At 44.8% G+C, this 26,685-nt stretch overlaps 1 protein-coding gene across 1 annotated transcript; it reads right to left on the reverse strand.

Annotated features, from left to right (window-relative positions):
- Nucleotides 1-377: 377 nt before the first annotated feature.
- On the reverse strand, nt 378-26,604 carry Rnf4 (ring finger protein 4). The gene is made up of 8 exons (XM_020162751.2): nt 26,467-26,604; nt 14,714-14,876; nt 12,499-12,613; nt 10,117-10,196; nt 4,304-4,313; nt 3,689-3,848; nt 3,130-3,178; nt 378-2,649 (listed from the first exon to the last, which is right to left on the reverse strand). The coding sequence occupies exons 2-8, from the start codon at nt 14,720-14,722 to the stop codon at nt 2,500-2,502; spliced, it is 573 nt and encodes a 190-aa protein (XP_020018340.1). The 5' UTR covers nt 14,723-14,876; nt 26,467-26,604; the 3' UTR covers nt 378-2,499.
- Between the last annotated feature and the right edge of the window lie 81 nt (nt 26,605-26,685).

Below are 26,685 nucleotides of genomic sequence, written 5' to 3' on the forward strand. Positions count from 1 at the left end.
CCCAAAGCAGCGACAGGACACCCATCCACTTGAAGGGTCTTTACTCCCACCCAGTGGACAAGGTCTGTGACTAGGTGGCCAGGGGCAGTGTGGAGCAAGATTCCCATGGCACTCTAATACTTTTAGCAGTCCACCACCTCTAATACTTTTGTGTGGCCGGCCATCCTCACCTCCCAGAGTAGACTGTTCTCAAGGGTTCCAGTCTGGCCTGTAACTGCTCCACAAATGGTTTCTCACATGCTAGCTTCTGGACAGGAGGCTTTCCCGCACACACAATGATGTAGTCACACTGAGTGAAAAGCAAGTGAGAATCCCACACCTTGGCAAAACGGTAGATTCTGATTACAAAGAGCAAATAAATGCATGAGAAAGATATCTGGGTTCAAATTAATGGTTTTATTTTCATCTTTAACACTAGTAGAGAAGTCCAAAACAGACTGATATCCATGAGCGTAGTTTAAATGTAACAGAGAAAGAGTTGAACTATGTACATTGAGGAAAGGAAAGGAAAGGCATTTTTTCACACCAACCTTACCCTAGTCTGCAGTATGTGATGAGTAGAACACATCTTTTTTCCCAACGTAATTTAGAATGAAGTAATACAACTTTTATGATCTACCACGTTATCTTCAAGAATTAAATGCAAAGAAATTTTTTAATGGGTGTCACCATATTTATTGGTCAACTGGCTGCATGGTTATCTTGGCTCTTGAAGTCTGGGTATTATTAGAATGTAACAAGAGCTTTTCCATGAAGCCCAGAGGACTTAATGGCCATGATGTCCAAGCAGAGGGCAAACACGCTACACATCACAATGATGAGAGCTGATGCTCCTACCCTCTTCATATGGAGAATCAATCCCACAATCAAGCTAACTGGAAGTAAGCAAAACATCAAGAAGTGAGAATGAAGAACTATTTTCTCTTCACAAAGGAGAGACACTCCTTCAGACCCATTTAAAGTGAATTCTGTGCTGAGTCCCTGCTCCTTCAGAAGGGTAAACTGAAGGTCAGTTATTGCTAGCAAAGCCCCAAGTGGCCCCTTTCCCACCTTTTAAAGATGTTTCAACGAAAAGGCTGTTGGTTTGGCTTAAAGCCCTGTAGAGGAGGGGTGTGGAGGCTGGCCTACAATCAAGGTCTCTTCCCCATGAGCCACCCCACACCTGGAGCCCTCAAGGGTAATATGGATCCCCTCACTGCCTCCGAGAGCAACCGAGGCATCCACATAGAGGTGGAGTGGAGCAGGGTTGTTATGTGACCCCTGGTAGGAAAAGCCACCATGCTTTGTTATCCAAAATCAACGGAGCAGTCAAAAGCCCAAAGGATCAAACCCCAACTGACCAGAAGAACAGCTTGTGAAGTAAGTATCAACTGGGGGGTAGGTATGTGTGTGTGTGAGAAAGCCAAGTCAGGGCCTGGTCAAGTAGGGATCGGGTGGGCCAACATCTGGGAAACAGATGACAGTAATCTGGGCAAAAGCATGGAAGTGAGTGGCTGATAAGGCCACAATTATTGCCACTACCTCCTGCTATCTATGCTTGGGCAGACATTAGGCAGTGGGAAATGAGGAACTGAGGACCGGAGGGCATGTGGCCAACACAGGACAGATCGTATCAGAAAAGAGAAAAGACACCCAAACACGTGACTGCCCTATTGGCCTCACGTATCCTGTGCCAAGTAAGAACTTTGGAGCATGGTAAGGTTCCTGAGAACAGTTGGTGAACAGAGATGGGGTGGACAAGCACTGCTCCACAGGCAACACTGGGCTCTGAGGACACTAGCAGTGCTACATCTCCTGGGCTGCTGAAGAGCAGGTAAAGAACGGGCTTTATTGCACTTTCTCGTTCTTAGGAAACAGGGTTGCCCTGCAGAGGTTCTCTTGATTTGCAGAAAACACTGCACATCAGAATTAAAGAAGAAAAAATAATAATTATAACACTGCACATCAATGATAAGGTGCAGGCAGAATCACAGGTCATCTCTGACTCTCAAGAAAAAAAAATGTCCAATGGCTGGGCCTTCCAGGGAAGGCTCCTACACTGGACCGTTGAGCCAGGTGGCCCATGTCTAGCCAGGTCATTGTGTAGCAGGCAGACTGGTCAACTGGCAGATGCCCAGGAAGGTCCTGTGCTTGGGAGAGTTGGGGCAAGCTTTCCCAAGAGGGAAACTTCTTGGCAAATGTGTAGGCTCCATAAAGAGGCTGGAGTCATAATGCCTGGCTCCAATGTGCCTCTTTTTTTCCTACTGTTGGGATCAGACTACTCCAGAGGAGCACAGATGCAGAACTCGCCTGAGATGGCCTCTGGGTCTAGCTCCACAGCATCAAACTAGAGATAACAAAAGGGACTAACAGGGTCAGAAACAAAAGAGCAGTTTACATATCCGATGTTGGTTTTGAAACAGTCTTTTTGAGCTCAGGAAATCGGAGGCAGATACCATGCGGAGAGCCCAGCCGTCTGTCTGTCTGTTCATTGGTGTCTCTTGAGAAGCTCTGAACACTTCATATATAAATGGGGTGGTACCGTTTGTGGTTTATCTTTTTCCTACAAGTTGGGCAAGTGTTAGCATTCTTAAGAGAATCACGGAGGCACTGGCTACAGAAGACGTGGCCACATTCTGTAGAGACAATCAGCCGCCCATTCTGCACAATCTAGAAGACATTAAAAGGAACAGCCTTCAAGCTTCCCTTGTCCCAACAGACTCTATCCCACTCATCGCTGAGAAGACCAGTGAGATGAAAGGGGACGGGGTGAAGCAGGAAAAGGAGGAGTGGTCTGCACAACCAGTCTCAGTGAGAATAGCCAGCGTGGCCTTTGGGAACAGATGGCAGAGAGGAGTCTTCAAGCAGCTGCAGTTCAAAGGGTTATGCGAGACCTCAGTACACACCAGCTGCTTCTAGTTAAAGCCAGTACAGGAGACATTTGCATCAGAAGCTCAAGGCACACAGGGGCTAACAGTAAAGTATGCAGGGCACACTCCTTTCACACAGATTTGCAATAAGCCAGTTGCCAACTTAAGTTATGACTGCAGGTGGGTGCATCAAATCCCACCTTAGATGCAGGTCCTGTTTATTTGGGGGTTTTTGTTATTTGTGGTGGTGGTGGTTTTTCCAATGAAATAGGGTACTTACCTCAGAGTATCCATCCATGCAAATTGGACAACTGACAGTACCAGAAGACCTAAAATCACAGTGCTTCTTGTCAGTTTCTCAGTACATTCAAACATTTGATTACACCCTGTAAGTAGCTTTAGCTTTCATGTAAGTCCCATACCTCCTACAAGGTCCCTCCACTGGCTTCCCCTGACTCTGCCTTAGCACAGGCATCAGAAGCCTAGCAGTAAAATTGACTATGGTGGATAGCCACGAGAAAGATTAGGAGAGAACAGAACAAGAGGTGTTACAGACAACTGGAGCCAGCCTGCCCTCTCTCACTACCAAATTTCCTGCTATTGGTGGCAGGAACAAGGGTCCACAGCTACCCCATCAGTAACTGGCATACCCTGGTCACTGTGGATAAAGCTGAGAACGGCCCTGGATCCAGTTCCAACTACATCTAACTACTGGGCAGATGCTTGAACAAGACCTTCTAGAGCCAAGAGTTCATGCACTTGTTGTAAAGTGTAGTAACTCTGCACCTGGCCTCCTACCCAGCACAGCAACAACAGAGCATTGGGTGGCATATGGGTACCTGAGTCCCGTAGCTCCCTGGTCCCTGGCACCTCTGGGAGTATGGGTGGTCACATACACGTCTCTGTCCCTGGAAAATTCCTCATCATCGCTGCTCACCACACAGCTGTCAGCATGATCTTGGCGCAGCCTCCTTGCATTCCTCCTTGGCCTCCTCCTTTCTAAGGTGAAAGTCATGTTTTTCAGGGTGAAAGTTGACTCTCGTCATCCTCACCACCCCACCCTGATACCTATGAAGACCCTCCCTGGGACTCTTAGAGAACCCTGTCAGTTGCAGCCCAGAAGGTTCTGCCCAACTCCAGAGGCCGTGTGCTTGTCTTCCCAGGGGAAAGCATTCACTGCTGCTGCAAGCCGGTGTCTGAGCTGTGGGACTGTCGTCTCAAATCATCTGCTGGTTCTAAAGCCTGATTGGCCCCAAGATGAAACTGCAGCTAAGCAGGGGCATGTCCTTCAGCAGGGCCCAGGGGTCTGACCGACTATGCACATATGAACAAAAGACATCTTCCTGCCTAGAGGTCTTGGACCCCTTAAAGATGGTCTAACAGAGCCTGTAGTGTTGTGGCTCTCACTCATGCCAGTTCTCTCGACGCCCAGAGAAAGAGATGAAACCACTCACCTTCAACAATCTGTTAAAAAGAAGAAAAACAAGAGAAAGAAACAATCAGTTTGCCTTAAGTGATAAAATGGACACATTTCTTGCTTCTAAAGTATGTAATCCTCTACAGAATTCTCTGGTGGGCCCCCAGCCCTCCCCACTCGAGCCCCATGGGACTTGTGTGCCTCTCCAGACCAGTCATGGTCTTTCCCAGGTCACTGCCTCTGAGCAGCTGATGCACAATGAACCTCATGCTGCTAGGTATATGGTGAAGCGTCTGGGAGCCTGAGCACAGACAGAGGGCCTGGTCTATGACCCGGAACGTTATTTACTGGCTAGAAGCTGTACCATACAGCCCAAAAGAGAGGCACAGCTCATCTCACCGCATGGTTGTGAAGACTGAGCAAGACATGAAACACTCAGCATTGCTCAGTAAATGCCACCCACAACCAATTCAAGCCACTGTCAAAGACAGAACCTTTATTTGGAGGAAGATTTATGTTACTTAATGTCACTAAAAATGAACAAAAGCAGGACATGTGTGGACCAATTAAGTGACACACATCAAAAACTGAGATCAACAGGAGGACTGAGGTTCAAAGCCAGCCCAGGGAAGTATCTCACAAGACCCTATCTGGAAAATACCCAACATAAAAAAGTGCTTCTGGAGTGGCTCAAGCAGTGGAGCTCTTGCCTAGCAAGCACAAGGCCCTGAGTTCAAACCCCGGTAACCCCCAAAAACTGACAAAAATCAGAGTAACTGAAAGTGAATTTAGATATTGATAACTAAATCCTGAACATTTTTTCCCCCCTAAACTCAGGACTTCATACTTGCTAGGCAGATGCTTTACCACGTGAGCCATACCTCCAGCCTGAATCCTGACAGATACCATAGCCATCCCAGGAAAAAGTAAGTCAAGCATAAAGACCTTTATCTGTACTTTGCAGATAAAATAAAATCCACACAAGGCTACTTAAAGTGCTTTCCTTCTTCCCAGGAAGGACTGGAAATCTAGGAACAGATGGGCAATCTCATCACCAGGATCACATTTACTAGAAAATTGGCATGTTATCCATACAAAGTTTAGAAAAGGGGGTAGGGAGGGGACCCCAAAAAGGGAGGCTCTTGGGGTGTAGCCCTGAATAGAACTGAGAATAGAAACGAATTTCTCTACGGGTGAGATGACCTTGGCTTAGAGTACCAACACTGTCTTCACCAGCCTTTGCCAATGTGGATCACTGATTACAAGTGGATACACTGGAAGAGGCATGACATCCCCTGATTTCCCAGCAGTGTGTGGGAACTGGATCTCTCTAGGCTCCCATGAATCAAAACCAGCTCACCTTTAGGCTGTGCCAATCTCAGGGCCACACCTGGACCCTGTGCCCCAAGGAAGTACACACGCTCCACAATCCCAGGGACCCAGAGGCTGTGGGTACCCAGCTCCAGTGTTCCCCCCATTCACAGCTGAGTCACATCGAATTCCAGGAATACCTCCTGACTGTAGCCTTGAGACAGCACAGTGATTGCTTAGTATGGGAAACTGATGGAGGAAAGAGTATCAGGGCATTATAAATGTCTACTGAAAGGGAAAAGAGATGGATAGAAACACAACACAAGCTCTGGACCTCTGATTTGGCTGAGAGGGCTTTAAATGAAGTTTAAAAACAAAAAAACATAATCAAAGCAGCAATAATTAACCAATACCCTGGTCTATACAGTTTAGTTAGCTCTGTTGAGCCCAAGATCAGAAATCCTTGTCTATGAAGAACAAAAAGCCACAAGCTAGAGTATTTAGAGCCAAGTATAAGCCTGCAGCAGACATACTTGGTTAGTCACTAGAAGCCCCTCTGTGCTTCTAAAGTACAAATGAATCTCCAGCACCCCAATATGAGACAAAGGAGCAGAATCATTGGAATCCTCTGCATTCAAACCAATCCCTGGCATTTTTAGGGACACTCATCTGGAAAAGAGCACTGAGAAGTAGTTTTACATGGCCTTCCCATTCATGCTGTTCCACAGGAAAAACAGCCATCTCCAACCACAGTGCACACAACAAGCTGCTCTTATGTCCATTAGCTGCATACATCATGCAATTACTGATTACTAACACCTGAACATCAGCATGAGTACCAGGAAGAGTGGCACTGACAGTAACATTCTAGTGGGACAAGTTCCCCACTTGTGTATGTCTGGGCTTCTCTTCACACAGTATGAGGTTGGTTCACTCATCCCAACATTACTGTGTGCATGTCTTTTCTACTCCAGCCAAAAATGGATGGAGCAATTGCTCCTAACTGCCAGGAGGCCTGATTTGAGAAGGTCCTTACAATAGCATCTCATAAATGAAAAACCAGGCAGAATACAGAGTACAATACAAATAGCATGACTCATCACATCAATACACTATGGAAGCAGACCAAAAACAATTCCAGGAAAATCAACCTGATTTTAAATTTCTCCTGAAATTTTATTAAGGAAAATAGTCTAAGCGAATAACGTCTTTATAACTTCTCCCTCAAAGACCCAGTTTCTTACAGCCAGAACAGAGAATGGCATGCTGTAAAGTGGCCTGCAATCTTTATCCCCTATTAAATCAGGTAAGAAAGAAGGATGGAAAACAGCAGAAATGTCCAATAAACAACAGTCTAAGCTAGGCGCTGCTGGCTCACACCTGTAAATCCTAGCTACTTGGGAGGCTGAGATCAAGAGGACTAAGGTTCCAGGCCAACCCAGGCAAATAGTTTGCAATACCCCACCTTCAAAATAACCAGACCAAATGGACTGGAGGCATGGCTCAAGTGGAAGAGTGCCTATAATGCAAGCGTGAAGCCCTGTGTTCAAACCCCAGTCCCACCAAAAAACCCCAAACAAAAAACCTTAACTTACAAAAATTGATTGAAACACTGTTACTATAAAATACTACCAAACAGTCAAGGAAGATATAATTCCAACCTTCCAATTCCCTCATAAGATACCAATACAGACACCAAAACCCTGTAAGTTACAGAATGTGTATAAAGAAAAATAGCTGTGCGCAGTGGTGCCTTTGGATTTCTAAAAGCTAGAAAAGCACACAAGTCTGCTGACAGTTTATAGTCTTGAGAGTTCACAGATGTTCTGAAAGCTGCTGCAGGATCCTGGTGTCCAGGATTTTCTATCTCAGAGATATAGAGCTATTCCTGTGCTAAATCAGTACACTTAAGCCTGCCTATAAGAGATTCTAATGCAAGTGGTAAGATAAGACTACCCTAGTTTTGGAATGAAGATGCTCATCCCTCCTGCAGGTAGAGTCTAAGGCTTCCCTAGTAGATGGGCTTAGAGAAGTAGAATTTCAGATTTAGGAGTACTTGTGAATATTAGATGTACACTGTAAGTAAGTCAGTATTTGGATCTATCACAACTAATAACAAGGGAATGATTAGAAAAAAAGGGTGAACAAATCTAAAATGACTTTTATGGCTGAGAACTAGGAGGTCAGCATGTCATAAATATTCTAGCCAAATCAACCAGTAGATCTGAAACCAGAACCCAGGACTCCCGCCTCCCAAATAGGTACTGTCACTCTTTTATCTAACAGCCTGGCCCTGACCATCCCATCACTCCAGGAGAGATCCTCCAACTCCAGTCTTCCTGACCCAAGGACCCTCCTGACTGCAGCCCTCAAAGTGTTCCAACAGTTTAATTGGGAGTGAGGGATGCCAGAACATGGAGCCCAAGGGAATAGAAAGAAAGCAGGAAAACCACCAAACACCACAAATATGCTGGGCACTAGTGCGTCATGCCTATAATCCTAGCTACTCAGGAGGCAGAGATCAGGAGGAATGCAATTCAAAGCCAGCCCAGGCAAATAGTTCATGAGGCCCTATCTCAAAAAAAACCCATCACAAAAAAAGGCTGGTGGAGTGGATCCAGATGTAGGCCCAGAGTTCAAACTCCAGTACTACCAAAAAATAAATAAATAAAAATAGCCCACAAACATGTCAAACAGGAAAGGATGTCAATGTGTCACCCAACAGAAGCCAAACACTGTCTTCTTTCAGACAGAATCCTAGCTCTCTCTGATCCTGGCCCACTGTGATTGGATACAATATTCAAAAACATAAGGACCTTGCACCACCTTCCAGCACTAGTCAACAACTGGGCTGCAGCTTCAGCCAAGGTACCAAACAGCTCTTCCCAGAACACCAGGGAGTCCACAGGAACTAGCAGTAAGCCTGAATGCACAGAAAACACTCAATTGAGGCTTAGCAATCATCACTAACAGTTAAACCTGCTCTACTTCTCAGAAAGTTCTAACCCATCTCTATGGAAGCCACTAGTTCCTGTGTAGGAGCCAATGTCCCCTGAATTCACCTATGATCTCCAATTTTGCTAAGGGATGACAATGGGGCAGCCCCATTTCTTTTCTTGATTTTTTGAGACAGGATCTCTCATTATGTAGCCCAGGCTGGCCTTGAACTTGCCATTCTCTTGCCTCTACCTCCTATCCTCACCTATTCTTTTTAGTATTGTAATTTTTTCCAAGTCAGGGTCTTGCTGCGTAGCCCAGATTGGCCTCAAGCTTATGATACTTAACCTCCCAAGTACTAAGATTATAGGTGTGGGCCATCATGCCCAGCTCCCCATTTCTTCTGATATTTTTTTCTTGGTGGGACTGAGGTTTGAACTCAGGACTTCACACATGTAATGCGGGCACTCTACAGCCTGAACCACACTTTCAGTTCATTTTTGCACTGGTTATTTTGGAGATAGGGTCTTGTGACCTATTTGCTCAGACTGGGCTTGAACCTCAATCCTCCTGTTCTCAGTCTCAAAGTACATAGATTACAGTAGTGAGCCACCTGCACTTGGCTCCTGCTGAAGTCTTGACGGTTCTCAGTGCAACCTACTCTGAAGTCCTAAGCAAGTTTGTCCCATCCCACACAGTCCTTCTCAGTAGCACCTGCCACACACTGTGCCATCATCTCCACTCCACAAGCTGCCATCCTGGCACACTATCAGAATGTGCTTAAGTGGCATCCTCAAGAGACGTAAACTTGCCCTAAGGATGCCAGTCAGTGGCTGACCATACTCGTACAGACTCACAGAGATATGCCCCTGCTCCATGGGACAGCCCAGCAAAACTAACTTCTACTATCCTCTGACCAGCCCAGGCATCACTCTCTGCAGGTTGCACATGGGATGCACTAGAGCCATAGCAAGAAAACACAACAGCCTCTCCGGTTCTATCATCCCTGGAATCAGGACAAAGCCCCAGGCAGTGGGATAAGGAAGGATCTGCTCTCTCAGGACCATATTAACTGGCAATTGCTTCTATAACTTGAGAGTTCCCAGTAGCAGTGCAGAGCAAATACTCCCATTCCCTTCAGCTGGGAGGGCATAAACATAATGGGTACCACACAAAGTGCCTTGTACTCAAATAAGTGATTTTTTTAAAATTCTCATGACAGACACTGACAATTTACTACCATTTTATTGATGAATCGAGCAAGGCTAAGTAATATGCCCAACGTCACATAGCTGGTGTAAACTGTGCAATCAGGGACTAAAGAAATGGGGGGTGGGAGGGCCCCCTGAGATTCTCTCCAACTATGTTTGTACCCAGCCGTGGAAAGGTCAGAGTCACACAGACGTACTCCACAGGCAACAAAGCCCTAATAGATGATTTTCCTGAAACATTTCTCATTGTGGATTCTAGTCACCAAGTGTATGAGCTTCCTCAGCACAAGCTATCCTCTTGACCTGGAAGCTGTGAGCAAGTCTTCAGGTACTGGTGCTGGCCAGAGATCCACACCCAAGGACCGACCAAGTCTCATACTCAAATGCTTACCACGACAGAGTCATTGTGAGTCAGGTCAACAACCACGGGCTCTAAAGATTCACAGGTGAGGTCCACGATTTCATCTCCAGCTTCAAAATAAAGCATTTCAACAAGTATTAGGAGGAAAGAAAGGGTATATTCTTCTAAGCTTGACTGACGATGCAAATGTGATGTAATCCTTTACTAAACTAAAAACATTTTGCCATACACAATGCAAAAAGCATCAAGGCCGGTTCCTTTCAAGACAGCCAAAACATACCCTTTCAGCATTTTGCTGAGTGAGGTGTATGGTTTTTACAAATATACCAGGGGTGAGTGTGTGGGCACACCTCCAACCCTACGGTTATCACATGTCCAAGCCTGGAACAGCAATTTCATCAGTTCGGGGAAGACCAGGGAGGACATTTTACTTTTCATTTATTTCTGAATTGCCTCCCAACTTGCATAGAGAATAAGTTGAAATTTGCTGGTCCCCTAGAATCCCACTGCCAAGCAGACTGGGCCACCACAAAATGGTTGGGAAGCACACAGACCAAACAGTTAGCAGCAGTTACACTTGGCAGGTGGAACAAGGTGCAGAATATTCTTTCCTTTTATATGAACTGAAAAAGACTTATAACCATTTTGCTTCTGAGTATTATTACCATCAAAAAGCAGTGTTGTCTGGGCTGGAGGTGTGGGTCAAGCAGTGCTTGCCTTAGCAAACACTGGCCCTAAATTCAAACTCCAATACCACCAAAAACACTGAAGCAAAAAAAAAAAAAAAAATGTTTTCAACTTTTTTTTTCCTGGTACTGAGGTTTGAACTCAGGGCTTCATGCTTCTGCTCTACCACTTGAGCCACTCCGCCAGCCCAAATGTTTATATTTTTAGAAATGGTGTTGGTCTAACACTTGTTTGGGGACTCGTATGCATAACATAGTCTAACTTGTATTTGCTTTCATTAAAAAGTTTCAAAGAAATAAAATACATCACACCCCCAGCCCTTCTGTTTGTATTTTGTTATTTTTGAGAGAGGGTCTCACTAATTTGGTCTAACTGGCCTCAAACTCCCAATCCTCTTGCCTTCACTTCTTGAGCGGCATGAACTACAGGCATACAACACCACCACATCTGGCTCAAAAGGGCTACATTCTTCATGAAGACTATTAGACATTTGTCTAACAGACCATACCCTGATACACTACAAGGTACTGAGTCATTCCCATTCTGAGAAACACAACTCTTAGCTCTTACAAAAGCAGCACTCCACCTTGCAAAGTGGGAAGTTTTGTCTACAAGATGACAAGTCTACATTCAAAGCAGCTGGATCCTTCCTGGGCCTGAGACTGAATCCTCCAAGAGACTACTTGAGTGTTCAGTGTCACAATTGAAGATGGTACCACCTCTGGGCCATGGGCAACCAGTGTCCTACCTTCTGGGTAAAGAGAAGACTTTCAGGAAATTCACTGAGAGAAGTGAAACTCAGAGACCACATAGAGAATGCTGTTACTTGGGAGACTCATAAAATGTATCACACCAAGCTGCTTCTCTTTAATTCAACAATGGCCCCAGGATTCCTGTTCCCCGGTACACATACTTTCTACACTTTGTATACCCTTCCCCTCTAACCCCAACCTTTGGATGATGCTGAGGACTGAACCAGGACCTGGCACATGCAAGCCAATTGCTCTACCACTGAGCTATACCCCCCAGCCCACTATTTCTCTTTAAAATATTCTCAGTCATCACAATTATAAAACAACTTTAACACATGTAGAGGGACTTTATTTGAGCCATTTGACAATTTCCTGGGCAGGCAAAAGGGGAAAGCCTAAACCACGCTCTAAAAACAGTAGCTCTATTGACAAGTTTGCCTTTTTGGAAGACTTTGCCTTAATAAAAACCAGAAGTGGAAACCAAGTACTGCACCAGGCCAAGCCTATCAAAAATGCAATTTTAAACAGAAAAGGTGGGCCTGGAGCAGTCTTATCTCCCCTACTGCATACTACTAGAGGTTGTAAGGTTAGCCCTGCTGAATGGCTGCTTCAAAACCCATGATGGTTCTAGGGTACTGACAAGAGTCAGTTACGTTTGATGTAGCTTTAAGCTGTGAGCACGGGTCTTATAAAAACAGTGACAGGAGCTTTTATAACAACTTATATAACACCATCCGCCATCCGCAGTTCTAAGTGTTTTATGGTACAGATTCAACTTTATGCTATAGGTACTAGCATCATCCCCTACTGCAGAGGAGGAAAAAGGTTCAGGAAGTGTGTAACTTGCACAAGGTCCCACAGTTGGGAAGTGGCAGTGACAGGCACCAATTATCTCCAACTTCCATTACTTTCTAAGTATACCACACCTTCTCCACTTTAACACACCATAGTCTAGAGTCCCTTAGAGTCTTACCAGTTTCCACGAGTTCTATGGGTTCTGCCTCCAAGGAAATCTCAGGGGTGGAGGTTGCTTCCCGAGTTCGCTTCTGGGATTGTCTAGAACTTACTGTTCCACCACGACGCTTTCTCTGAGAGTATCAAGGAGAAAAGAAACAATCACAAGAGCTCCAGACTGATAAGTTTCAGGAAGATTAAGAAATTTAACATGGGAATGGTTCAACTTAAGAGTAAGAAGTCAGTAGGCTTCAGGTGGGGTGAGGGGGTCCTTTAAAAACTGATATTTGTCAAATGCAGTGGTGCATGCCTATAATCCCAACACTCAGGAGGCTGAGGCAGGAAGGTTGCAACTTTGAGGCCAGTCAGCTACACATCCAGACCCTATCTCAAAAAACAACAGAACCTTCATATTCAAGCCAGCCATGGTAGTGCATGTCCATAATTCCAGCTACTTGGGAGGCTAGGGCAGAATTCCAAGTTCATGGCCAGACTAACCAACTTAGGAAGACCCTGTTCTCAATATAAAATTTTTAAAAGGTGTGGGGAGGGTGCTGATATAGGGATGTTAGCATGGTGGTAGAGTGTTTAGAATGTGCAAGACCCTGAGTTCAATCCCCAGTACTGCAGTAAATAAAAAATTAATAAAAAACCCACTTGAGACTGGAGAACACTGAATGTTTACAGAGAGACCATGCACAACATTCAGTGATAAAATGTGATGCTTCTGGAAAAATGAAAGTTCTATTTGTTGATCCACTGAGATCCGGGGAACTCATGTCTCAATATTTCTGATCTTGGCTACTTCCCTTAGAGAAAATAAGTCCCTTTTTCTCAGCCTTGCTAGTGGCAGCAGCAGAAAGGGCTTCTTTGCGTGGTCCCTTGCTGGTGGGGGAAGATGCCCAGGCCGGCCCCCAGCCTGCATCATGGTGAACACGCTGTTTGCACTGTGTTAGTAAAACAGCTCGTTTTGTGAGTAAAACTAATGCCTGTTTGCACTGAAGAGAAAAAAATGTATGATCTATCCTCTACAGAAGCCTCGGTCTGGATCAGGATTTGGCTTTGGCAGTGGATATCCTGACAGATGAAAGGTTGCAAATGTCTGTTTAACCAGATTATGTATCTACTTTGTTTGGACTTGTGTCCAGCCTTATAAGCAGTATCCCCACCCTTCTCTCATTTTCTGTGGTGCTGGGGAATGAACAGTCTTATGCATGCTAGGCAAGAGCTCCACCGTAGAGCTACACCTCCAAACCCCTTTGTTTTCTTAAAGAATTTCAGTTTCCAGGGTTGTTTTTGTGGTTTTTGATTTTTTTTTTGGGGGGTGCGCCAGGCTCTACCATCGACCCAGCCCTTCCAGAGTTTCTCTCCACTGTGTGTGTATGGGTGGAGGGGAAGGCTTTATGTTCAGTCTCATCCTGCCCACCACCCTCCATCTTTGCAACACCATTTACATCACCTCTGGAGTGCAGAATGAGATGGGGATGCCATTTTTAAATCCAGTCCACCTATTAAGGAACTCAGTGTATCTCAGAAAACAGTTGTTCTGAGTTTAGATCATATGTGCAACCTTGTTGTCACTAAGGAGTAAACAAGGGCAGGCAACCCTCAGGCATTCTTCTTTAGAGCTCAAGGGACTCTAGTCCACATCTGTTACACCAAACCAGAGCTGCCTCTCAGGTGCGATTTAAAGTGTAAATAGTAGTTATGACTGATCAACTTTGGTCGGTAAATGCAAGAAAACTCTCACTAGATTGTAACTACTATGATCATTTTGAACACAGGGAAACAGAAGAAATGGAAAACTGAGTTGCGAACAACAAAACAACAAAAAAGAGTCTTAATATTTCTTAACTAATCAGGTGTGGAATTTGAAACCCTAAGCCGTTCCTTCCCAGCCTTCTGCCCTTAACATCTGGCACTCAGTTGAAGACAAGCAGGTCTAAGTGACAGACTTCCTTCAAGGCCTAGGGCTTCATGCTTGCTAGGCAGGCACCTGTATTCTACTACTTGAGATACTCTGCCAGTCAGTTCCTTTTTTATAAAAAAATTTGAAATAAAATCTCTCACCAAGTAGCCCAGGCTGTCCTTGAACTGGCAATCCTTCTGTATTATTAGTCTCCTAGTTCAGGCATGCATCACTACACCAGACTTACCATCCTCTCTTTAATGAGTTATGAAACAAGGTAATTACTTAGTCCAGAAAAATAAAATCCATAACTGATAAAACTTACTGTACTCATTGTGTTCTTTGGCTCCAACCTACAGAAAAGGAAGTGATCTACACCAAGGTTTGCAGGGAAGTTGAATGCTTTCAATCTCTTATGCCCATTGGTTACTCATCCTCTGGCTTACAAATAATTTGGTGCCAGGTAGATTTTCCAGTACGTTCAAGTTCTAAAAAACAAAGATATCAATTTGATAAATGCTGCCGCCTGCATTATTGATAACAGAGATCAGCTTGAAATTTTACCAGTCCTTTCTGTCACCTGGCTGCTGAACACTTTATGCAATTTATGTCCTTAATCCCACATTTATCTTAGGAAGAATTCTTGTTGAATACAGGACTACATGATCCCAAAACCTGCAATCAGAACCATTATGCCATCTCCTACACTCCCCTCATCCCTTTCTTGGTACTGAGACTGATCCCAGAGCTTCCTGTATTCTACCACTGAGCTAACCTCCAGCCCATCCTAGCCTCCTTTCCGTCTGCTCCAACTCTAGCTAAAGTAATCAGCTAACTCCTGGGAAAAGAAGAGTTAGAAAGTGCCACACTGGACCACACTAGCTGCTCAGCAACCAGGCCCTACTCTTGAGAAACTGAGGCTGAGAGGTTGAGGAGATAAAAGTCATCCACCCTAAAGTATCCAACTGAGAGGCTCCCAACTTCCCTTTCGGACTCATAAGACCATTCAGACCACAGGACAATCCCAGACCCACCATAATCCCTGGGTTCCAATGTGCAGATTTACGTTTCTGGTTCTAAGAAGTCTCGTATATCTGGGGCACATCTATGAAATATTTTTCCCTGCAAAATTATCTACATCAATGGTATGTCTTAAATTGAGAAAAATACAACAAAAATATCAGACAGGGAGGCACAAGATTTACTTCCCTGCTGATCAATGGAAAATGATACAATGCACACACACTTTGGCTGTTCCACAAGCCTCTGGTCTAATTCTTTCCAACATGGCTGCTGCAGCTACATCCCTGGGGCAGGGCTGGCCTGCCCTGCCACTGAGGCCAGCCTCCTGCATCCCTACAGGCCCTGTTAAACCACTGCCTTCCCTGGGAGCTTTCTGGAGCCTTGTCCTCCATTGTTCACACCCTTAGCCAGTTACAGCAATTCATTCTAATAGGGGTTTTCTCTTCTAGGGATAAAGTTCAAGAGTCAGGGAACACAGGAAGCTGAAGTCTGGCCTTAGGGCAATCAATCAAAAGGCTGAATTTCACCAGAATCCAGGTGGAAACGGACATTCCCAGCAGACCAGTGGGGATGTGGAATACAGTGTGCAGACAAAGGCTAGGAGTCATAGGAAAAGTAGTCCTCACCAACCCCAAAGGATTTTGGATTACGCAGGTAACAAAGGCCATTGGAACAAAAAAACTAGCAACAGCTGAAAACTGCATATGCAAGGCACTGTGCTATCTGAAGACAATTTCCTAATGTCCAGTAAAGAGACAAGTTACCATTTTATGAAAAAAAAAAAAAAAAGCTAAAAGAATGATCAAGAGTGAAATAGCTTGTCCATAATCCACAACTAGCAAGTATCAGAGCCAGGTCAGGAGAATGACTCAAGTAGTAGAGCATGTGCCTAGCAAGTGACAGGCCCTGAGTTCAAACCTCATACCATCAAAAAAATCAAAACAAAAACCCTATTATTGTCAGAGCCCTGATTATACTGGGTAGTCTGATAACAGAACCTACTTTTTTTCATTTTCTTTTCTTGCAGTGCTGGTGACAGAACGGGTCTTCCTCATGCTAGGCCCAAACAATCACTGTACCACCTAAAGTATAACCCTGGCCCTCAGAACCCAATCTCTTAAATACTTGCTAGTACCAGAATTAAAGGTATTCTAAAAACAACTTGGAACATGGAAATTTTTTATGTCTACAAAGGAACTCCTGCTTCCTACTTCAACAGAACCGTCTGTTCCCTATATTCCATCTCAGCAAAGGGCCCCTACAATCACTCAGCGAGTCCTCACTTGACAGAGCTTTATCTATTTTCTGCCCACCTAGTATCTCACATATAGTAGATGTTCATGATTACTGACATAAATGACTTAGGATCAAAGTGAGGTGGGTGATGGTACCCCTGACACTGAGAAAAGACCTTGGGGGCTGGTGGAGTAGCTCAAGTGGTAGATCATCTGCTGTTCTGAGGATGAGATATAATTGTGCCAAGGTTCTGGCTGGTTGTTGTGTGAAAGTCATACAGACCTATAATCCCAGCAGTTGGGAGGTTGAGACAGGAAGATCACAAGTTCACAGCTAGCCTGGGCTACACACAGTGAGACCCTGCCTCAAAAAAAAAAAACAAGCCAGCTGGGTGCAGTGGCTCACACCTATATCCTAATTACTTGGCAGTCCTCGAACTATCTGGGTAAAAACAGTTAGCAAGACTCCATCTCAACTAATAAAAAGCTGGGCAGGGGTGTTGTACACCTGTCATCCCAGCTACAAGGGAAGTATAAATCGTGTAACTGTGGTCCAGGTCAGCCTGGGCATAAAGGCAAGATCCTATTCAAAAAAATACATAAAGCAAAAAAGGCTGGGGATGTGGCTCAAGCGGTAGAGCACTTGCTTAGTAAGAGCAAGGCCCTGAGTTCAAACCCCAGTACTGGAAAAAAACAAAAACAAAAACACCAAAGAACAGTATTAGAAAAGGAAAGAGAGGTGCTGAGGGTAACTTTAATGTTAAAAATAGCAGATGTGAGAAATCCAGGTAGAATGCTCCAAAGGTATCTGCAACACTTAAGTGAGAACTGGAGTGAGGTAGAGATTTCAGAATGTATGAGAATTGGGGAAAGCAGATAAAGAGGAACCTATAAAAGAATTAAAAAGCCAGAAACAAAGCTAGGAGATCCTAGATATTCATTTAGAAACAAAGAGGAAGAAGCAATGAACACCTGCAATGGACAGGCTGAGAGAACCAAAGGCCAGTTCGGTTCAGTTCCTGAACCAAAGCCTGGTTCAGGAAGTTGATGTGGGGAACCAAGGCATGTGGAAACAGCAACTAAAGGAGCACTCTCCAAGTCCACACTGCACTGCAGGCAAAACTAGGCAGTCCAGGTGAGGCTGCATTTCATGAGGTCTACAGTGATAGGAGGAACTGCTCAAGAAACAAACTGGATGGGGAAGGGTTGGCAGAGGGAGGAAGGATGCCCTAGAGAAGAACTGTGTGAAAGGTATTCAGGAGAACTAGGAACACCAAAGGTGACAGGGTTTAGATCATAACAAGCGACATAAAGCACACCCTAAGGGCAAGGCTATAAAGGCTGTAAGGATGGATAATGAATTGAGATCAGCATTTAGAAACTTTAGTCTATGTGCTGAGGACAGATGAAGACTATGAGTTAAGAGTATAGACCAGCAAGGAGACTCAAAATAACGCAAATGATAAGAATATTCCATAGCTCAGAGATAGTGTCAAAGTGCGGGAGAGAGACTGACTGGATAGGAAATGTGAAAGCTTTAGGGCTTTCTGTGTACTTTTTACTCATCTTGAGTAGTAGTGAGGTTCTGAAGTCAGGGCCTAGGGCTTTGCCAACAACTTGAGTCACGCCTCCAGCACTTTTTGCTTTCAAATAGGGTCTTATGTTTTTTAACTCCCCTGGGGACAGGCAATCTTTCTATCTTATGCCTCATGTGCAGCTGGGATTTACAGTTGTGTACCACTGATGCCTTTCTTGCTTTTCAAAATGAGATCTTGCTAGCTTTTTGCCCAGGCTGGCCTCAAATTATGACCCTCCCCATCTCTGCCTCCCAAGAAGCTGGGTGCAAGCTATAACACCAGCCTATTTGGTTGGTTTTTTTTGTTGAGGTAGGATCCTCAACCTTCTGAGTGCTGGGATTACAGGCATGTACCACCAGGTGTGGCTGCTTTCTGTTTTTATACATTTTTATTGGTATATGCTTAATCATTTTGTTACTGTTAGAGGTTTATTATTTCCAATAAAGCTATTCTGGCCATTCATAATGTAGACCATCCCTACTCTAGATGGAATGTAACATATGTAATCATATGTACATACTGCATGCATTTTCTGTGTACAACATGCAATACACATGATAGCTAGAAACAGATTGTTAGGCAAGCAGGTAACAGGAAGAGTTAGACTAGAACTGGCTTCTACCACTGAATCTCCCATCACTATATCCCTAAGAGCAAAGAAAGGGTCAGCAGAGGAGTTGGGGAGAGACACAAGAGAAACAAAATGAATTCTAAGGAGATGTTCTGGGCTCTTGGTTTAGGTCAGGCCCTCTACAGCACAGTGCTCTCAAACCTGCTGCAGGGAAGCAGGGTCTGAAATCAAAGACTGAACTCCCTGAGTTCTGGTTCCACCTATGATAGCTGAGCAATCTTCAACCTAATGTGACTCCTTGTGCATTTTTCTCTGGGACAAGATGTACAGGCTCATCAGTCCACTCACTGTGTGACAATAAAGCAGTTCTTCCAAGTTCAGGGTAAGCAGAGGGAGGAAGGACATCCTACAGAACTAGATCCACAAGACCCTGTCTCCAAAAAAAAAAAAAAAAAACAGGATGGGGGTTGGTTAGGAAGAGAGAAGGGCTGGGGATTCAGCTCAGTAGTAGAGAACTTGCCTAGCATGTATGAAGTCTTAGGTTTAATCCCCAATAAAAATAAAAACTGCCAATTTTCATTTCAAAGCTTTAATGCAGCCAGGCACTAGTGGCTCACTCCTGTAATCCTAGCTACTTGGGAAGCAAAAGATCAGGAGGTTTCTGAGACTCCCCCCATCTCCAAAATATCTAGAGCAAAATGAACTGGAGGTGTGGCTCAAGCGGTAGAGTCCCTGCTTTCCAAGCACAAAGCCCTGAGTTCAAACCCTACTTCCACCAAAAAAAAAAGTAATGACAAGGAAAGAAAAGTCAAAATGTTTGCCACAGAATGTAAACTAGTACAACCACTCTGGAAAAAAATTTGGAGGCTACTTAAAAAGCTAAACATTGATCTACCATTTGACCCAGCAATACCACTCTTGGGGATATACCCAAAAGACTGTTACTCCAGAGGCACCTGCACACCCATGTTTACTGCGGCACTATTCACAATAGCCAAGTTATGGAAACAGCCAAGAAGCCCCACCACTGATGAATGGATTAAGAAAATGTGGTATCTATACACAATGGAATTTTATGCAGCCATGAAGAAGAACGAAATGTTATCATTCGCTGGTAAATGGATGGAATTGGAGAACATCATTCTGAGTGAGGTTAGCCTGGCCCAAAAGACCAAAAATCTTATGTTCTCCCTCATATGTGGACATTAGATCAAGGGCAAACACAACAATGGGATTGGACTTTGAGCACATGATAAAAGCTTTAGCACACAAGGGAGGGGTGAGGATAGGTAAGACACCTAAAAAATTAGCTAGCAGTTGTTGCCCTTAATGCAGAGAAACTAAAGCAGATACCTTAAAAGCAACTGAGGCCAATAGGAGAAGGAGAATAGGAACTAGAGAAAAGGTGAGATCAAAAAGAATTAACCTAGAAGGTAACACCCACGCACAGGAAATTAATGTGAGTCAACTCCCTGTATAGCTATACTTATCTCAACCAGCAAAAACCCTTGTTCCTTCCTATTATTGCTTATACTCTCTCTACAACAAAATTAGAAATAAGGGCAAAATAGTTTCTGCTGGGTATTGACGGGGTGGGAGGAAGAGGGACGGGGTGGAGTGGGTGGTAAGGGAGGGGGTGGGGGCAGGGGGGAGAAATGACCCAAGCCTTGTATGCACATATGAATAATAAAAGAAAAAAAATGTTTGCCACAGATTATTTTTCCTCAAGTACTTTCAATCCTTGCTTGAAACCCAAGATATGATGAGACTTAGTATAGTACTGATCCAAAAAATAAAACAAACAGAACACCTGCTCATAGAGTCTATGTTACAACTGGAAAGATGACAACAAACCAAGTGATAAGCATACAAAGAGCCAGAAACCATACATCTTACAAACATGAGTACTACTAAGTAAAAATACAACACACCTTCAACCCCAGGAGGAATTAAATGTTTCTGGTTGTCAGCAAGGCTTTATTTATTTCCAGAAAAATGTCCTGGCAAGATGTAGCTAATTACAACTGCTTCTTCAACTTGAAGAGGATCCAGAAGCTGAAGAAAGTAGGCACAGATGCAATGCCAGGGCAGTCCTCACCCAGATGGCTCAGGGGCTTTGAACAATGATCTCTCTTGACGCTTCTTCAGGGACTGCTAGATAAGTGAATCTGTCAGAGCAGAAAGTGGAATACTATGCTTGGAGAGGAATGAGGTATGTCCATATGTCACATCAAGCTATCATGTTCATATGCTGGGGTCTTCATGAATTTATCTTAAGAGCCTGATGAAGCCCTCATTAGCAATTTGGCCATGCCAAAATCCCCAGAGGCCTGAAAGCCAAAGGGAGCTGTGAGCCAGGAGTCCATGGCTCACTCCTGTAATCCTAGCTACCCAGGAGGCAGAGCTCAGGAGATCAGTTTGAAGCCAGCCCAGGCTGGTCATTCATCTTGACAATGAGCTTCAGTACCTGCTGTGTGACCTGTAACTAAAGTCCTAACCCAGACCTTCGTTAATTCTCCCTCTATGCTATCCAGAAAGTAAACTAAGTCAATGGTTACTGACCACCAGGGAAAACAAAGAAAACCAAACACTGTGACAACAGCAATGCTTTAAAAGAAGGCAGAAGGGCAGAGAACAGAAGATCATTAAGTGGGCCTGAGGAAGTTACCTTCATAAGATAACTGAAAGGCTCCAAAAGATCTAAGAATATCAGTTAAGAATAGCTGTCTAGCAAGCCTGAGGCCCTGAATTCAAACCCTAGTGCCAAAGGACTGGTGGAATGGCTTAAGCAGTAAGACAGCCTACCTAGCAAATGTGAAGCCCTGAGTTCAAGCCCCAGTACTGCAAAAAAAAAAAAAAAAACAAAACACTAAAAGTGTAGCTCAAGCGGTAGAGTGCCTGCTTTGCAAGCACTAAGTCCAGAGTTCAAACCCCAGTACCGGCCCCCAAAAAAATCTAAGAATAAAGAATATTGCAAGTGTTCCCAAAGTATGACAACCATTGCCCTTACAGATTGCCCATGTTTTTGAGGCAAGATGGATAGATGAGGAGACAGAGAAATTATATTACTTTTAATAAATATAAAAGGGTCAGACTCAGATATTGGAACCAAAACAGCAAGTCCCTCTCCCACCTCCATCTAGATATTAAGTTATAAGAATAGAGAGACAGGACTGGAAATGTGGCTCAAGCCACAGAGGACCTGCTTTCCAAGCACCAACCCCCACCCCCACCCCCACCCCGAGTTCAAACCTCAGACCAAAAAAAAGGGGCAAAATTTAAAAAATAAATCAATTAATTAAATAAAGGCACATTACTATCTACATCTGCCTTCCTCTTTGAAATATTAAAAGCTCCAAGGCTTCTTGAATGGGTAGAGAAGAAAAATGAAAGGCATGTCTAGCAAAAGAAGTCCTAAAACATCTATGATCCCTTCTTTTGAGTGGCTCTGGATCATATCTTCATGTTTTATAATAAACAGAATCCATTTTTAGCCATCCAGAACCACTGTCTAATTATAAAGAGTTGCTTGACAGGGCCCCTTGCATTCACCCAGATCATAAAGTATAGAGACTACAGAAAGAACCACCATTTTGACTCCTTACTCCCATTTCCTGTGTGTGGAGCTGAAAATGTTTCTGCCCACCCACCTTTTCCCTACTTTTATCCTGTTATACTAAAATAAATCCTCGCTAAAATTCCACCTTTTGAGACTCCTTGTTGTAAGACAACTTGAACTGCTTTTCGGAGTGTGGATCAAGTTCCTGCGATTTTGCATAGAAATTGGGAAGCTATGGGAACCCCCTCATCCCTTATGAGGCAACAAGAGCCAACTTCCCCTCTAGCCAACCTTGCCCCTCATCCCTCTGGCTTCATTTGCAATTATAAACATGGGTTCCTTACAAAATCACCTCATTATGCAAAAATCCACGGGGTTTTTGAGGAAAAAAAAAAAAGAACTAGGGGGCACAATACTCAAAAACTTGATCAATGACACACAAAGAATGAAAATGGTAGCAACCTTCTTTCTATATATTAAATGGTTAAGAAATACTGTAAGCATGCCTGTAGAAGCGGACCTTATGAGGTCTGTGGTTTCCCAGTTAGTGTGAAGTGAGGAGGGTGAATGTTGTATCAGACCTAAGAGTGGCTCTCACAAAAAGTCAACTGAGATAGCTAATAGATGTTTGAGGTGAACCAAATTTGTGGCTTAGTTCAGCTCAGTTCAATTATCAGTGTTCACCTAGTATTTCTCACAGATTAAAGTGTGTCCAGAAAACTCAACTTCCCATTATGTTCAAATTGTTCCCCATTATATCAATCTTACTCAAACAAATTCTTGTTTCCAAACAAGCATTTCAAGGAGAACTGTACTTTACTCAAAGTACAATGGATGTCAATCACCGGCTTTCTGTTCTTTTCTATTGCAGCGCCATAACTTAACACATGGCAAGGGTCATTCCCACCTCATTTGGGGGAAATTTCTATCCACCCTTCAAGGCCTACTAAAAGTTACTTCTGTTGCTCTATTCCCAGTCCTGATTTCACTTACAGTATTTCTCTTACTGTTCTTCCTTAACTCAAATACAACTCTATATCCGAATACTTATCATGAAGCCCTCCCCTCCCCTTAATACAGCACTTGGCAAAACATGTAAATAAATAAGGATTTTTCCCATTGGATTTATATTCAAATCATTAGGCTCATTAGATGCTTAAAGGAGATGGCAGATAACTGGAAGAAATGGCTGAGGGGTTTTTTGGGGGAGGGGGGATTTCAGACATGGGGGAAATGGACTTAGGGTATAAGTAAAAATATAATCACTATCAGGAAACAAAGGGAGACATAAAAACATTAGTCCATCATGGGCGATTAGAAGAGAACATCTCCAGCTAAGGTATTTCCAATTTTAAGGCATAAAAGACCAGAATATAGACATCAAAAAAGTGCGTGGAAAGGAAGCAAACTTTACTACAGGTTAACAAAGAAAGCAGCCAAATTTACCAACAGTTTAGCTAAAGGACAGTACGGTGCAAAGCCCAGGCCCTAAGACCACTTTCCTGAGTTAGGTGTAGGAGGAAAAAACCCAGGAACAGTAACTAGATTCTTCAACATACAATGCAGTCACTGAGAATCAACTACTTGAAAATATTTATAATTGGACCCATCTTGGTTGAAAAGAGAAAAGGAAGAAAGATTAATATCCTAATTTGGGAACAGTAAACGATGTGGGTAAATCATTTCCAAATGAGAAACTAGTAACGCCCATGTGCATTCACACACAAAGCTATGTTCATACACCACATGAACCAATTACTTCATGCTATTTGGAAATAGCACCCAAAGTTTTTCCCAGAAATTCCAGAAATTTGTGAGAATACAAATTTCTGGAATTACTAGCCAACCCCAGTCACTACCTGATCCAACCTATGCTTCTATAACTGGCCCTGCCATTAGTCCTGGTTTTTTTTGGCAGTACTGGAGTTTGAATTCAGGGCTTTCAAGGTAGGTTCTCTACAACTGGAGCCACGCTTTCTGTTTAGTGGTTTTGATGGAAAACCATTTGGGTAGTTTTACCTGTAAGTTTGAGGTGAAATATGAATGTGTGAGTGGAAAGATGTATTAGCTGAACTTGAACTTCCAACTGATTCAAAACACTTGCTTGAGAGTTGGGGGCATGGCTCAAGCGCCCAGCTGCAACACATGTGTCTTGTCTGCCTTTTTGATACACCCTTCTCACAGCACAATGAGACTTTTTTCTAAAACACAACTCTAACCATGTTACTTCTGAGCTTAACTCAGTGATGCCAACAACAAAAGATAAATTCCACTTGACTGCTTTTTTTTTTTGTGGTACGGGGGTTTGAACTCAGGGCCTCAAACTTGCTAGGCAGGCGCTCTACCACTTGAGCCACTTTACCAGCCCTCTCTTGTATTGCATAATTTTGAAGTAGAGTCTCAGGGACTATCTGCCCAGGGATGGCTTCAATCCTCAGTCCTCCCGATCTCTGCCTCCTGGGTAGCTAGGATTACAGGCATGAGCTACTGGCACCTAGCTAAATTTGAACTTCTTAACGTGAGGACACACTGAAGACTTTTCATGTCTGATTCTTGCTTGTCTCTCCAATCCTTTCTCTTGCTGCACTTCTTGCACCATCTATACTTCAACTGCAGGGACTTCCTTTCCTTCTTTTCACTCTCACTCAGCTCCTGGAGGACCAACACGAAGCCTATTCTATTCATGCTGTACTCCAACCAGAAAACGTTGGCACACACCAACACCTCAAAATAGTGCTAACTTAGAATATTAACAACACATCCTCAAATACAGCAAAAAATCTTATTTCATGGACAAAGCACGAATATAGTAGGTAAAAGGACAACGGAGAGGTAGATTAGGAAAACATCTGAAAATCTCCTTACAAAGATAGTAACTTAAGAGGTTGATAAACACTATTAAAGCAATTTTTTCGGGGGGGGGGAGGGAACGGTGGTAAGAGTTTGTTGGTACTGGGGTTTGAACTGCCTGCTGGGCAGACGCTCTACCACTTGAGCCACGCCCCCAACACTCAAGAAAGCTTTTTGAATCAGTCAGAAGCTCAAGTTCCGGCAACAAAGTAAGCACCGCACCTCAAACTTACAGGTAAAACTGTACCCAAATGGTTCTCCGTCCATTAAAAAGCAAACCAGCAAATGGAAGCGTGGCTCAAGCTGTAGAGAGAGCCTATCTTGAAAGCCCTGAGTTCAAATCTCGGTACCGCCAAAAAAAAAAAAGAAAGAAAAAAAGGCTAACCAAGTAAAACAAAGATTCTCTTCAACGCAATCAGGAATTCGACACAGCCTCCAGCCAACTAGCTGGTCGAGTGACCTTGGGCCTCCCCAACCACTTGGCCACCTGAACGGAGCACAGGCTGCGGCGCTGCGACTCTAGGTCTGGCTCAAGAACTTGGAGCCAAAGCACCAGAGAGCTGGAGGCCGGAACGTCGCGGGGCGCCGATCCCCACGAAGTCGGCTCGCCCCGGGCCTGGCCCTTCCCTCCCCTGTCCGCACCCCCACTCCAGGGTCAAAGGTGGACAAGTGGTGTGCACTGAACTCGTGATTGGGGCTTCCCAGTCAGAACCACTTTCACGGCCCCGAGTACCGGGAGGGCGCGGGGCTGGACGCACGCGTCCCAGAGCTCCGCGCCCTCCCGGGTCCTCCGCGCCCCCGGCCCAGAAAGGCCCGCCCCGCGGCCCGGACGCCCGGCAGACGCGCAGGCCCCACCATGGCGGGGAGGCGGCGCGAGCACACAAAGGAGGCGTCGTCAGCGGGGAACAAAAAGCTGGCCCTGATCTGCCCCGGCACGGCTGGCGCTTCCCAACCCTCCTGGTGACCTTGGGCGCACCCCTCCCCTCCCTGAGCCTCAGTTTCCCTCCCGAGGTTGCGGCGGCCCAAGCCCTGTGGCCCAGCCCGCGAGAGCAAACCCAGCCCCTTGATGGAGGCCTCCCAACTTCCGACGCCTGCGCCGAGCTCGTGGCCCCCACGCGGAAGGCAGGGCTGGCCCGAGGCCCCGTGGAGGCGCGGCCCGGGATGCGGAGCCAAGCCGCGTGAAGCGGGCGCTGAGGCCTTTGAAGGCCGCGAAGCCTTCGGAACCCGGCCCTTATTTGCCGCTCCCTTCCCGCGAAGCCTGACCTTACTCGGACGTGGTGATGAAAGGGGCCGCAGCTAACGCACTCGAGCAAGGAAGCAGCTGAGGAGACCCGCTCAAGCCAGCCTTGGCCGCCTCAAAGCAACCCACTTCCGCTCCGCGGGCGCCGGCCCCGCCCCCGCGCGTCCTCATTGGCCCCCGCCGCCCCTACTCCTGAGGTCTACCAGTTAAGGAGACACATGTTCAACGCTATTGGAGAATAG

Source organism: Castor canadensis, chromosome 9, assembly GCF_047511655.1.
Source record: "Castor canadensis chromosome 9, mCasCan1.hap1v2, whole genome shotgun sequence".
NCBI classification, from domain to species: Eukaryota; Metazoa; Chordata; class Mammalia; order Rodentia; family Castoridae; genus Castor; species Castor canadensis.